General features: G+C 36.6%; 1 protein-coding gene across 3 annotated transcripts in view; it reads right to left on the reverse strand.

The window, feature by feature from the left end:
* LOC149001173 (protease Do-like 7) overlaps nucleotides 1-15648 on the reverse strand; it is a 30164-nt gene extending 14516 nt beyond the window's left edge. The window contains exons 1-8 of one of the 3 annotated variants that reach the window (XM_089140702.1): nucleotides 15383-15648; nucleotides 14959-15264; nucleotides 14786-14856; nucleotides 7150-7284; nucleotides 4651-4709; nucleotides 3903-3986; nucleotides 1337-1373; nucleotides 621-746 (exon numbers count right to left, since the gene is read on the reverse strand). In XM_089140702.1, the coding sequence (XP_088996828.1) occupies nucleotides 621-746; nucleotides 1337-1373; nucleotides 3903-3986; nucleotides 4651-4709; nucleotides 7150-7284; nucleotides 14786-14856; nucleotides 14959-15226 (780 nt within the window). In that variant the 5' untranslated portion in view covers nucleotides 15227-15264; nucleotides 15383-15648. Of the gene's footprint in view, nucleotides 1-620; nucleotides 747-1336; nucleotides 1374-3902; nucleotides 3987-4650; nucleotides 4710-7149; nucleotides 7285-14785; nucleotides 14857-14958 lie in introns of all 3 variants that reach the window. The other 2 variants (XM_089140701.1, XM_089140703.1) reach the window with 2 other exon arrangements.
* Nucleotides 15649-15883: the final 235 nt, after the last annotated feature.

The following is a 15883-nucleotide window of genomic DNA, read 5'->3' on the forward strand; positions in this document are numbered from 1 at the left end:
CGCAAACTCTAGGGCATTGACTCTTTTTTTGCTACATACATATTCTTAACTGCCCAAAATTCTGCTCTAGGCCTCAAAGAAGGTGTAAGATAACATTTGTTTCGTATTATTTACTAGATATTGATGTGGTGCAACAGTCAATATGCATAAAAAACTGTGCTATCAACACACCCTTTTACTGCTGGTTCTTCACCCTTTTCGTGTTGGTTCTTCTTCTTACACCTTGTTGGATGTATACTATCTGATAATGTCACAATGAGAACATAGGGATGCTCCAAGACAACACTTTCAATCAGCTATGCCCTATAATAAATATCCAAAGAGATATTAAGGTCAATTTTTGGAACAGGATCTTGTCACCTTATTAAAAAGGGAATAAGCCGACCAAGCTGACTTATAAGAGTAACTCCAGTAGAACAGGAATAAATAAATAAATAAGGCTGTCTTCTTTTCATGAAGTAAAGTTTTAGGAAAGAAGAAAAAGGCACAGAAGTAACAACATAACATGGTCATGGCAATAAAGACTTTGACGGCATGGATTAAAGCTTGGACAAGAACACTATCCCATGCATCAAGCAACGGGATAGTGGCATTAAATGCAGCCATAAGGAGAAACTCACTCGTTCTAACGGAAGGAAAAATGCAGATGCACTCGAGGATTTGCTGCCAGCATTCAGGGCCACTGCTCTTCCTTGCCAATCAATGACAGGGGACCCACTTGAACCTCCTTTAGTCCCTGATGCAGCCTAGTAGAGGAGAAATAGAAAATAATAGATATAAAACCACAAACAAAGTCTCTACTCAATACAACAAAGTAACTCTTTATCTGATTTTGGTTGCTCACATTGGATGCAACTTACTGTGCAGTTCAGGAAAACAGAGTTAAAATAAATCTGGCAAGAGGGTTTAGTCTGAGATTTCATTGTGTTTCCAAACAGAAATTGATGGGCTGTTTTATTACCGTATTTCAACAAATTACATCTTTTTCTTGGCAGATATATGGATTTCATTACTTGTCTTGACTCTTGAGTAGTCAATTGAATGAAAACATACTTTTCCTAATCTTATTGGAATCCCAATAGAGATCCACAAATGAGACTGCAAACAGAGTTCTTTTACACAATCATCTGCATACAGTAATCAAATGCTGAGCACCACTCAGTGGCATGAATATACAGCAGTAAAATACATCACTGTAGCAGAACAGAACCAGTTGGACACAAATTTTTTAGTATGATACAAAATTCATTCAATAAATAACCACCCAATAAATCACTGGATCTGAATTTATCAGTCATTAGTTGTGTTTAATATAAGACATATATTATCTACGTACTTGCATATAGAAGGTGTTGAAGTCATTGTAACCATCCCTGCACAAAATGGAGAATTGTTACCAATGTGTTGAATAAAAATCATCATACAATTGAGTTATGTAGGCTAAGAGAATGATTGTGTTTTTTGTCAAAGAAAGCAAGAATGATGTGACACAATATACCTAGAAAGTTCCATACTCAAGCCAATTATAAAGATACAAGCAAGCACGAAATAAAATAGTTTAAAAGTCTACAAACAAAAAAGAGTATCTTAAATATTATTATGGTGATTTGAATATTTATATCTACGCATGGTGGGAGATCTCGCGAGATATCTGGCTTTTTCAAAGAAGTGAGAGGGAAAGAAGGAGGTCAAGAGCAGAGAGTTGGAATATCTCACACAAGATCTTGTCATATCTCGCCCTAGATCTCGCTATATCTTGCTGGAACTCTCAATTTTTGCCCCTTTTTTGCGGATTTCAACTAGATTTTTACTTGCAACTACTCTTTGCACATCTACAACATCAAAGGAAGATCAATCATTATCTGCTTGTCTTATGAACTTATGATTTAATGACATATAAAGAACTTCTAATGGTTGTATAATTTTATTATTCTATTCTTGAAAATTGAAATTGTGATACTTATATGGATGGAATTTTGATGACATTTAGGTTATTTGATGTATTTGATACATTTGGTTTTCATTTATATGCCTTAAAAGTTCTATATTACATGTTGTATAACCTTGCATTCCCTAATCCTACAACATGTCGGGGTAGACTTAGAACTCAAACTTAAGGTTGTTTTCTGACAAATCCAAGCCCAACAATGTGTTCAAAAGGCCTTAAATAGGCTAAATACCAAGTTTCAGCCCAATTGAGACCCTAAAACCCACTAAGATTCGATCGAGATCTCGGTTTTTCAAGGTGGCGAGATCTAGTTCGAGAGCAAGATCTTCTACCATGCATCTATGTACCAAGGAGTAACCAATGAACTCAACTGTCAAAAACCATAACTAAAATATTTTTTTAGTCAAAAGCAAAAAGAAGATAGCAACAGTTAAAAGGTATCTAAATAGAAAAATATTTTGGACGGCATATTTGAAATGTTTAGTTTTAATAATTAATCACAAGAAATGCTTAGTGTCTGAAGATGTAACACTATTTCACCCACTGGTTTCCGTCAATCATCCTCATTTGGTTTTCCATCATGAGTATTTGGATGTATATGTTTTGTTCCCAATCTTTGATCTAGTTTTGATGAATTATGCCTACATGCTAAAAAAAATTTGCCCTTTGATGTTTTGGTCCAGTTTCATGCATCAGGAAAATTCTATAGGACTATTGTACAACTAGCTATGATGTATGGTGTGGAGTGTTAAGCTATTAAGAAACATCATATATATAAACTCACTATAGCAGAAATGAGGATGTTAAGTTGGACGAGTGACAAAACTAAGAAGGATAAGATAAGGGATGATCATATTAGAGTTGGTGGAAGTAGCTTCAAATCCAATAATTGATAAGCTACAAGAAAGTAATTTGAGGTGGCATGGCCATTTCCAATGGAGGCCGTTAAATACCCATGTACAAAGAAGCGATTTAATCCAGATTGAAGGAATTTGAAGAGCTAGAGGCAAACCTAAGATAACCTTAAAGAGAGGTGACGAAAAAGGATATGCAAAGCTTAGGCCTCATATCTAGTACTAGTCTTAGACAGAGCTGATTGGAAGGCAAGCATCCATGTGGCAGACCCCATTTAGTTGGGACAAGGCTTATTCCTGTTGTTGTTTGTTAATGCTGATGATCCTGGTGTTGACGATGACCGCAGGTCTACAACAGGATATTGCATGAACAGTAGGAAGTAAACTACAGTGGCTACAGTCAAGTGCATAGACTAAATATAGGGCTGTGGCACACATTGCACCACAATTAATGTGGCTGAAATTTGTCATTAGGAATTAGATTTTTCAGTCATGATACTTACGTTGTGATAATCAAGGCGAACCCGGTGCCGAAGGCTTCCGCACAAGCAGAGTCCAACGGGGCAATTTTCCTAAGCAGCCTTACCCTAGCAATTTTTGTTGAGAGGCTGTTTCGATACCTTGACCTCCGGCTACAGCTGTGGTTCACCGACCGGTGAGCAAAGGCCCACGCCAACATGTAATACTCAAGCTTCTGTCTACATTGCTGGTAACTCAGTTTTTCAAAAGTAGACCAAAAATATTAAGGTTTGACCATCATTTTAAGGACTGTTGTCATGCAAAAGCTGATTTCCACCTGTTCATTAGCCCTAGCAATTAACTTGGCAGTAAGTTCAGTAAGGTACTATGGTATTGTTCAGCAAAACTGTGAATGGTTGATATCTATGTTCAAGCTTGAGAGAGATGTTTAGGGCCCCATCACTCTATGGTATACCTAGCATTCTGCAAGTAGTTATGGGTAGTTCTGTGCGGCTAAGTGTGGAATGTGTCCTTTCTTTAACTGCACACTTTGATAGTATAGTCATACAATGCTGGCTGTGGGTCTCAGCTTGGTATTCTCAATAGCCTTGAGTTGTCAATTTTCTCTCTCAATATCTCACCTCTCTTCCTTTGTTCTCTTATTGTTTCTTCTTCTTCTTCTTCTCTTTTTTGCTTGTTTGCGTGCTGGTTTCTTAAGCTTGATGCTGTAACAAACATAAAGAAAGTAAAAAGTAGTAACAAAATTTGAAATAAAACTCTGTGGATCTAATACACTGATATCTCAGCCATGATTTGAAATTTTAGCAAGGGTCGTATCAACCTCCGGCAAAACAAAAATATCACCCCAAAGTTCCCAACATTGCACTAACTGTGACCCCAGGAGACAAATAGTTTGCCAAACTGTAAGTTCAGAGATAAAAGTAACTCTATCAATTACACATATAAACATTTTCACTAAACCTATATCTTTATAGAAGTCTGCAGAAAACAAGTCAAAAGAAATAAAAGAATAAGCCCCAAGAGAGAATCTTGAGAAATGAAGATGTTATGACCAAACCTCCAAAACACTCTTCATCCAAATACACTGTATTCATAAGATAAAGGAAAACTGACCTAAGAACAAAAGGATCAGGTTTACTAATGATAGCCACATACAGTAAATGAAGAAAGTGGCGTCAGGTTATGGCATATAGTAAGAAAATCAATCACAAACCACAGAACCTATGGGATGCCATTGGAAGACAGTGCGACACATATTACTTTACAAACAAGAGCTGGAGTTAATAAAAAGTCTAGTGTAGATATATACAGTCTCTATACACCCACACCCCACACCCTAAATAAAAAGTTAGCGAAGATGCCACTTACTTCTTATAATGAGGAGCATCTCTGTCTAAACGAGCAAGGGTGCCAGCCAAAATTGAAACCTGCCAATCCATACGTCTAATTCAGTAAAGCAGTATGCAATTTCATTTAGAGTTTTCTTCCCAATCAAAAAAAAACAAAGGGATTAGAAAACAGATAATTAGAAAAGCATGTCATTTAGACACCAAGAACCAAAGAGAAAAATTGGCAGAAATGGTGAATAGGTGACAATTTTTGGCACTTCGAGGTTTGCTGCTGCTAAAGGATCACCTTTTGTGGAATCAGTGTACTCCAAAAACTTCATGTATAACAACTGCCAAAGTTTAAGAGATGATTCGAATCCCATCTTGTACTAACAGAATTTTGCAGAAAATAAATAATCTTGTTACTTAAGATGTCCCTCATCCTCTATGATATATAGATGATTTTTTTTTTTTTTTGGTGGTAAAAATCCATGATATATAGATGTAACCAAGGAACGAAATCTCGCCGAGATTTCGCCGACATTTTCGAGAGGCGCAGAGTCGCAGACTCAAAATCAGTTGCTTGGCCGACGCCGGTCATCCCAACTTTCTTCTTCTTTCAGACAGAGGCTACACGAAGAGCACTACCCACCAGTGTTTCTCAGAAAGGTTTTAATAAATCCATTCTCAAAACAGCTTAATTTTTTACTTAGTCAATTGATCTGGTTGAACTTTTCTTTCTATGAGACTGAAATAATAGATGTTCTTTAACTATTAAACAACAAGTAGCTGCAGATATAATAGCAACCTTTCTGCTTCTGTTCGTGACATGTGGCTCGGCTGCTCTGAGTGAGAGTGAAGAACATAAGGTCTCAACTCTCAAGACTCTCAACTCTCAAATACCTGCAGCAGATCTCGCCGGTAACCCAAAAGCAACGTTGAGGTAGAATTTCAGAAAAACTACAGGGCAGCAATTTCAGCAAAAATTACAGGGAGATGACGATGAGAAGATGATCGGAGCTAGCAGAGATGAAGATTCGAAGACAGTGATTAAGAGATATCACACCTTGAGTGGTACTGCAAAGTGTTTCAGGCAGTGTCGCCCATAGATTCCGGCAATTTTGGTGAAGATTCGACGATTTTCACCCAGATTTCGTCAGTTCGCCGGAAAATGGCGATTTTCCGGCGATACATGCAATATATCGATTTCGATTCCACTTTCGTTTTGCTCCTCACCAAGTCAGGCGAAATTCGGCTCACCGATATTTAGTTCCTTGGATGTAACTTTATTTACATCATCCAATCATTAACTGCTTATCCAGAGTTAATAATTCAGTAACTAATTAATAAGAAGAAAAAAAAACCTAAAAACCCAAAGCAAATTCTTAATACCAACTAACTCGTAGAAGATATTCTACCCAAAAAAAAAAAAAAAAAAAGTCGTAGAAGATAAATGCTCTGAAGGCACTCTGGTATGGCTATTTAGTCTTAAAATCATATGAAATAGAATGGGTACCCCTCAAATTCCTAATTCAAGTATTGAAAGACCATAAAATTTGCCTCATTATGATAAAATTTTATTAAAAGTTTTCATTTTTTGGCATACTCTTATGGGTGATATTTGATCATCTCAATTGTTAAAACCACCAAAATGCACTATGAGAAAATAGGATTCTACAATAGGTTAACGGACATACAATTTAAATATAATGCCTTTGGTAGGGCTCTTTCTATTATGAACACTTAAAGTGCTCCACCACCCACCCACCCACAAACAATAAATTATTGTATAAGAGAATTCATCTTTAGCAAGACTGATCCACATGAAATGTTGTGATACACAAGCCAATTTAGACTTTTGAGTCATCCATCAAACACCAATTAACATAAGCAACTTTACCTATACCTTTTGCAGATGCTATTGAGCTCATTAATCAATGTCAAATATTAATGTCATATTTAAATGTGATCAGTCGGAAGCCACAAAGGTAATGTTAAAACTTCTGAAACTGAATACCAAAAATCAATTCGTAGAATGTGTTTCTTGGTCCTTGAAAGCCAAACAGCCATTGGCAGTTCTTGATTTCCATTTGACCACTTTTGGTTGCATTAAAGGGATTAACTTCATTGATTCCCCAATCCAGTACCTTTTGCTTCCAGAATTGGAACATTCACCAATATGGAAGATCAAGGACTCTAATTATCTAATATCTAAGGCCAAGTGATACATCATATTTCAGACCCTTAACCACCAACCATTAATTTCACAACTGTTTGTAACCCAGAAGACTGAGACTTTAGGAAGCCCAACAACTTTGCATATGGATAAGTATCACTCAGTTAAAGTCATTAACTAGACCTCCTAATTTCCTGAAATCATAGTTCCAAAAGATAAAATCGAAACACACCACGACACTAAAGAAGGGGGGATAAAAAAAAATCCAGAATGATGCAATGCAGATGATTAAACCAAATCAGCAAAAGAAGTACAATACAGCAAAGTTAAATATCACTGAATCAATTATAAAAATTTATATACCTTTTCACCACTATCATTACCAACAACCCTGATTTCCAGTCCAACACAAGCAGCCTCAGGAGAAAGAGGAATCTCCTCGTAGCTCAGAAATTGTATTGCATCAGGATCATAACGAAAGAAGCCAAAATCATGGACCTAAAAGAAAGGAATATCACATTGTTAGTCTGTAAAAAGTAAAAACTAAAAGTTCAATCAAGCACATGTCTAATTAGCAGAATAAGCACACGTCTGATTTTGGTTTTGCTAGTGAGTGGTATTGGATTATGAGAAACTTTCCAAGCTCCTCCATTTGTGATCGGGTTGGTAAGCTCGTGTTCAGTGCTGCTATCCACCATCTTTGGTGGGAACAGAATCTTCGGAGATGAACTTCCAAATCTCGTTCAAAAGATATGATTTGAAAAGCCATCCATTTTTATGTTTCTTATAGGCTAGTTGCTTCTCCCCACCCCCTGATTGATGATACCCCAAGGAACAGGCTTATTGTTATCTCCTAAGATCTCAATCTTTCCTTTCGGTCTTCTTCTTAAAAGACCGTCCTTTGTATATTTGGTTCTCTTGCGTTATTTATTTATCCAAAAATTAAAAAAAATAAACTAATAACAAAATACAGAGATGGTTTGATTTCTACTAGTTAAATCCCAAATCAGATTCTTCATTTCTTCATCTTTTTCATAGAAAAAAATATATATAGGATCTCAAAATGTTGTGTGCTTAAATAGAAATGCAAGTTAAACATGGTGCAGATTCAAAGTAAATGTATTAATAGTCTAGGGGTGTAAACGGATCGGATTCGGATCGGATAGTGGTAATACCAAATCTGTATCTTATTATATTCGGACGAATTCGGATAATATCCTATCGGATTTTCGGACAAATTCAATCGGATTCGGATGATAATAGGATGGTTATTTTCTTAAGTGGATTCTTTTAAATGGGCATGAATATAGATTGAATACAAGTTTTTGACTACCTGTTTGACATATTTACCATTTTATTTGTGAGGTAGGTTTGAAATTTAAGAATTTAGCAACTTAGATAGTTATTTCAGTGGAAAATCTAGAAAAATAATCAAATATCTCAAAGTAAAAAAATCATAAAAATAAGAAAAATAAATCCAAATAACTAATTTAATCGGATAATTTTATCAAATGGATAATTATCAATAGGAAACGGGTATACCATATCCGCATCCTATTAGTAATCGGATGGATTCGGATACCGCTAAATGGATGCGGATGCGGATGCGAATTCGGTAATCCATTTACACCCCTATTTAAAACCATTAAAATCTGGGACTGGGAGTTTCAACCTAAACCTAGTTGAACCACCTTATTCATGCGAAATATCATATGAGTAAATGTTTTTAGCACTGAATTTTTAACAGTAGATTAAATTTTCAACTTTCTAGCACATGTCTAATTAGCATATACTAAACTAATAACAAAACACGGAGATGGTTTGATTTCTACTGGCTAAATCCCAAATCAGATACTTCATTTCTTCATCTTTTTCATAGGATATATATATATATATATATATATATATATATATATATATATATATATAGAGAGAGAGAGAGAGAGAGAGAGAGAGAATCTCAGAGTGCTATGCTTAAATAGGAATACAAGCTAAACATGTTGCAGATTCAAAGTAAATGTTATTAAAATCATTAATATCTGGGACTGGGAGTTTCAACCTCAACCTAGTTGAACCTCCTTATTTATGCGAAATATCATTTTAAGTAAATGTTTTTAGCACTGAGTTTTTAACAGCAAATTAAATTTTCAACTTTCTAGTGCTAGGCTTTTTCTCAAATCTAAAAAGTTAGTAAATATGGTAAAACATTTCTAATAGACAAAAAAGCCACAAAATGAACATGTGTTTCTATATCCTGAGATTTTTTTTCATCCTGAGTGATTTTGACAACGTTGGTGGTACATTCTTAAACTTCTTCAGAGCTGAAACGTATCAGCGGTACTTTCTTAAGGTATTTAGACACCCCGATTTGTGCAATACGGGTTCTAAAAGTGTCTTCACCCCAAGATCAGTCAGCCCAAACCTTTAAGGTTGCACCCCAGAAAGGTTACTTAAGGTGTAATCAGGTTATGTTTACTGCTTAACAAGAAAAACAACAGAAGAGAGAGAGAGAGAAAGAGGAGGAGGAAATCCAGTGTAAAGAATGAACTCGAAAATGGGTTTATATAGAGCCCCAAAGGCTGTGGGTGAAAGGGTAAGGTCACTCTTTGTGAGGGTACCTTTCAGCTCAACTCCCTTCAGGATGGTACCTATCTAGCTGACCTCCCTACCGGAGAGTGCCTCTCTAATGGCATCTCCACGTTTTCACCCAGCAGTGGGCTTTCCGGAATAGGGCTCATGACAAAGTGGGCCTTTCGGATCAAGGCCCATGACCCACGTCCCAAATCCCAAATTCCAAGTCATTTAGATTTATTAATATTACTATATATCTATATAATCATGGCAGGGTCACAACAAGGTTCAGGCTCGGTTTGTGTCGCACAAATTAATATTACATGGGCCCTTACTAGATATAAACGATATAATCAGCTCCTCTCAACCCGATGTGGGACTAAATAAAACCATAGGATAAAAGACACGATTAAAACATATATGTATATAAAATAATATTAAGTTTTAAACCTATTAACAACAATCCCCCACAATGGTTAAAACTTTAAATACAAAGAACAAAGACCCAAGCAGCAGTGAACACATTAAACATAGTAGAACACTTCGTTGTAGATGTCTTTTGGACTTGAATCTACACTAGATCTGATAAAGCACGCTACAGAGTACCAATGAAGTCCGACTTCTTGAACCTATCCTCTTCAGTGTAGCTGGCTACTCCACCATTCATATCCAATTGGTTGACCTTCTTGACAACCCCTTTATAAAGAAAAATAGACATTTTTATCGGCTTTGTCTCGAATCTTGGTCTCACAGATATTTAAGGAACTTTACCTGTGTAATATTTCCAACTGAAGGTGGCCTCACCCTCTATATCTGTTTAGGTCAGCATTAAGCGTGCACCACATCTGACACACCCCCACATTTCGTGAGCTACGCTTGATTAAGAGTCAGTTACTCATCCTATCAACGATATGGTGGTACTACTTTACTATATTTATTCAAAATGGGTATGGTAGTACAAACAGGTCATCTAGTGACTTCATCGCTTACCCTTTGAACCTAATTCAGGATTTAACCTCTTCACATAGGTTGGGTGTCCATCACATGACCTATGTCACAGGTCTTAATCCCAGTCCCGTAAGCGCTTCATTAAAAGCTTTTGTAGGCATAGCTTTACTGAACATATCAGCTAAATTCTCCTCTAATTTCACGTAATCAATTGCAATTGTTCATTCATCAATATATTGCCTTACAAGATTATGTCGAAGACATATGTGTCTTCTTTTCCCATTATATACCTGATTCTTGGCCCTTCCTATAGCTGCTTTACTGTCACACTGCAACGATATAGGTGCCATTGGTTTGAGCCATAGAGGTATATCTGCAATCATGTTTCTAAGCCATTCAGCTTCACTTCCAGCTTTTCCAAAGCTACAAATTCTGCTTCCATTGTAGAAGATGTTCCACATGATTGCTTAACTAACTTCCATGAGATTGCTCATCCACCTAGCATAAACACATATCCACTTGTAGCTAGTGTTTTTCTTGAATCTGAGATCCAATTAGCATCACAATGTCCGTCCAAAACTGAAGGATTTCCACTATAGTGAAGTCCATAATGCATAGTACCCTTAAGATACCAAAGTAACATTTAAATTCCAAGCCAGTGCTCTTTAATTATGAGTATGCTGGCTCAATTTTCCAACTGCTAGAGCAATATCTAACCTAGTACAATTCATTAGATAAGTCACAGATCCAATAATATGTGAGTATCTCTTCTGATTTACTAGTTCTCCAACATTTTTCTAAAAATTACTTTCCATAGTTAAAGGAGTTTTGAATGAACTAGAATCATAAAAACCAAATTTCTTAAGCACATTTTCCACATAATGAGCTTGAGAGAGAATAATTTCTCTTTCTTTTCTGATGATTCTAATTCCCAGAATTACATCAGCAGTGCCCAAATCTTTGGTGTCAACTAAAGACAATAGCAGTTTCTTAGTTTGATTAACTATTTTCAGGCTTGTTCCCATGATCAACATGTCATCTACATAAAGTAGAATAAAAACATCCTTCCCTTGATGAAACTTACTATATAAGCACCTTTCAAAATCATTGACACTAAAACCCTTCGAAAGAATAGCAGAATCAAATTTCTCATGCCACTACTTGGGTGCTTGCTTCAACCCATACAGTGACTTGACTAACTTACAAACCTTATTAGGTTGACCAGGAGATACATAACCTTCTGGTTGTCTTATGTAGATCTCTTCCTCCAATTCTCCATTTAGAAATGTTGTTTTTACATCCATTTGGTCAATCACCAAATTGTAAATAGATGCAATTGCTATAAGAACTCTCACAGTGGTTATTCTTGTTGCAGGTGCAAAGGTGTCAAAGTAATCTATGTCTTTCTTTTGCCTACAACCTTTGACTACAAGTCTAGCTTTAAACTTATCAAAGGAACCATCAGATTTCAATTTCTTTCGAAATATCCACTTGGTTTCTAACACCTTTGAACCTTGAGGAGGATCTACCAATTCCAAAGTGTGGTTAGCTATGATGGAATCTAGTTCACTATTTATAGCTTCCTTCCAAAAGATAGCATCCGGTGAAGTAACTGCTTCACTATATGTGAGTGGATCATTGTCTATAAGATAGACTATCCACTCATCAAATGAAAATTTAGCTTTCCTTTGTCTTTTGTTTTTCCGTGTAGGATCCTCATTTCCACAATCTCGTGTCAATTCTTGAGATATATCAGTGGTTGTAGCCAAATCATTTCCATGATTCACACTACTACTTCCAGACTCACTATCAAGTCTATTACACTTAGGAGGAAATATTTTTTTCAAATAATTCAGCATCCCTTGTCTCAATTATTGAATTTTCCTCACAAATATCTTCAATGGTTCTTATAACCATGCAACGGTATGTAGAACTATGCACTGCATATCTAAGAACACACCGTCAATGGTTTTAGGACCAACTTTTCGCTTCTTAGGTTCTGGAATTGCCACTTTGACCAAACAACCCCAAGTTCGTTTTAACACTAGGTTTCCTTACATACCATTTTTCATATGGTATCATTCCAGTCTTCCTATGGGGAATTATGTTTAAAACATAACACGAGGTTAATATCGCATCCCCCCACAAGTCAAGAGATGAGCTAGAACTGATTAACATTGCATTCATCATTTCTTTTAATGAACGATTCTTCTATTATGCCATCCCATTAGATTCTGGCTGATATGGGGCAGTGGTTTCATGAATAATGCCATTCTCTTCAAAGAATTTACTAAGGCTGAAGTATTATGACCCTCTATCGGTCCTTAGCCTTTTAATCTTTCTTCCAAGTTGATTCTCTACTTCTACTTTATAAGACAGAAAGACATTGCAGGCTTCATTCTTAGATTTCAGTAGATATATCATAGTATATCTAACACAGTCATCTATAAAAGTGATAACATACCTATTACCACATCTTGATTCTTGTGATTTGAAGTCACATAAATCACTATGCATAAGTTCTAGTAAATTCGTTTTCCTATCCACTGACTTATGAGGTTTCTTTGTAAATTTAGCCTCAACACAAACTTGACCTTTAGTCAGTGATGGTTTAACACTATGTATAATGTCCAACTTACATAATTGAGATATATAAGGTGCACTATTGTGACCTAGTCTACCATGCCATAAATCAAAAGAGTCAAGAAAATCAGAAGTATTTATTAATTCAGAAATACTCAGTACAAATAGGCCATCATTTAGATAACCTTTTCCAATAAATACATCATTTTCAGGAGAACTGCTTTATCTGCTTCAAAAGAAAGTTTGAATCTAGCTTTATTCAGGAGCGGACCAGAGATCAGATTTCGCCTTATATCTGGCACATAAAGGACATTCTCCAACTTCAAGACTTTTCCAGAGGTAAGCTTTAGGGTGATTTGTCCTTTTCCGATTACATTGGCTGGTTGAGAATTCCCCATGAAGACCTTGTCAGCTGCATCAGAGTATTTTGAGAAGAAGCTTCTATCTCCACGGATGTGCCTAGTAGCACCAGTGTCTATCACCCAAGCTGTTGATTTTTCGACCACAAAGGCCTCTGTTACCATTGCAGTGTAGATTTCAGTTTCAATCAAATTCGCCTTTGCTTTCTCTGGTCCTCCTTTCTTCTTTACCCTGCAATATTTTATGTAATGACCAGGTTTGCCACAATTGTAGCATGCTCTCTTCTTCTTTTTGAAGCTAACATCTTGTTGGATTTCAAAGACTTATTAGATTTCATTTTTTGTTCAATCTCTACCAAGTTGGCCTTAGGCTTATTGGAACTACTAGGTTGATTCCTAAGTCGGTTCCTCTCTTCTATTTTGATCCGAACCACAACGTTGTCAAAGGCCCAGTCCTTCCTCTTATGTTTCATTGAGACCTTAAAGGCACTCCAAGAGAAAGGAAGCTTGTGTATCAAGGCACTGGTCACAAAGACATCTGGAAGAATGATATTTTCTTTTGCCAGATTCCCTACCTACACTTGATACTTGTCAACTTGGTCAGAGATGCTAATCCCGTCGACCATCGTAAACTCCAGAAAATTTTCAACCACAAACCTTAAGTTACCTACACCCTCAAGAGTATACTTCTTGATTAATGCCTCCCAGATTTCATTAGCAAATTCATACAAGCTATACACATTGTATAACTCATTGGACAACGCATTTAGAATGCGATTCTTACATTTGAAATCCGCAATGAACCATTCAATCCTTTTCTGATCGAATTTAGGGTCACTTGACTTATCAGGTTGAGGTTCATTCAGAACAAAAGCTATCCCAGCTTCTATAAGTGCAAAATACAACATTTGCTTCCAACTTTTGAAGTTCTCACCTTTGAACTGCTCGATTTTGTCAAAATCTGACTTTCCAATTGTTGGTTGCGAAGCTTGTAGAGATGGAAGAGGAGTGTTGTTCTCAGTAACTTTCTCATATGTACTTATAGTTGCAGAGTCCTTCATGTTGGTCTCTTTTCCAACAGTTGTGTTGACTACTTCAATGGTGTTGTCAATAGCCATAGTAGGACTAAACTTGTTGAAACTTGTCGAGGAATCTGCAAATACACTTGAACGGTTGATCTCACTAAACTGGTTGATCTCACTAAACTTCTTCAGAGCTGAAACGTACTGGTGGTACTTTCTTTAAGGTATTTAGACAACCCATATTGCACAAATCGGGGTGTATAAATACCTTAAAGAAAATACCACCGGTACCTTTCAGCTCTGAAGAAGTTTAGTGAGATCAACCCATTGAAGTGTATTTGCATATTCCTCAACAAGTTTCAACATTCTCAAGCATCTTTTCGCGAGACGATGTAGCATAACCAAACACGATTGGTTGATTTACTATTACATGTAATTCTATCTTTAGCAACAGAATCAAGTAAAGCTGGAAAAAGAGAAAGAAAAAAAAAAAAACAGAACATAAAGAAACATTACCGGATCTCTATAAATGGGATGTACAGGAATTTCTTCCCGATTAACGAACATAGCTTCCGCAACCACAGGACCTACCAAGCATTGAGGCAATGTTTGAGAAATAAATTAAACAAAATCCCTCTTTTTGCCATAAAAAAAAATGGTTTTTTGAATTCCTGTACAAAAGAAAGTACCTGGCTTTACAACATGACGATTTGTGAGGATAATTCCCCGACGCTTGTCCACAACAAACCCCGTAGCGTAGCTCGCACCGGCAGCTTCCGTATCAAATGCTCGACAACCAGTCGTTCTGAGTACGACTACTGCCGGAACGACCTTCTTTAGAGCCTTCCTCCAATCCTCCGCTGTCGCTACGTTCTCTCCGATAGGTGGATCGATCTCCATACACAATTCATCCTTCATGCTAGATTCAATTCCTGAATCCTCCAAATTGTCAGCCATTGCTACCACCAAAATATTTTCCCTGGATGATCCTGCAGCTGACGTCGAAGAGTAGTTCTGTAAGTTGCAAACTCGCAACCGGATGAATCGAAGAACAGTCGAGATTCCAAGAATTAGGGTTTAAATAAGGGGGTTTTAACTTTTAAGACGGGATACCTTCAGAAGAAGAAAAAAAAAGCGAAAATTCCAGATAATTGAAGCAGGTCGTCGACGATTGTCAGTAGGGGTGCAGCAACATTGCCGATCCGACGACGGAAATTCGGACACAAGGCCGAGTTCCGTCGACGAAACAGATGTTAGAAAGAAAAAAAAATGGCAGAGCTTTAGTGGCTCTTCGCTTTGGTTACTTTGTATGAAACGAAGGAGCTGGAAATGTTGGAGTGTTCCGAGTAGTCACTAATCAGTGGTGCTAATCTAACTCACTTCATGCCTGGAAACTCCCTCACGCCATCGTCCTCTGTCGTTATTCGAAGAAATTTACAGAAACGTCCTTACATATTCTTTCGATTAGATTTTTTTTATTTTATTTTTTCATGAACACGGCCTCAAAAGTAATGGTGTTAACAAATGAGATAATCTTCTTTTAAAAAAAAAATTTTATTATTATTATTATTTAATAATTTACCATTTTATTTGTGAGAGGATTAGGTTTAAAAT

Source organism: Hakea prostrata, chromosome 11, assembly GCF_041222555.1.
Source record: "Hakea prostrata isolate BN-2017 chromosome 11, UWA_Hpros_2, whole genome shotgun sequence".
NCBI lineage: Eukaryota > Viridiplantae > Streptophyta > Magnoliopsida > Proteales > Proteaceae > Hakea > Hakea prostrata.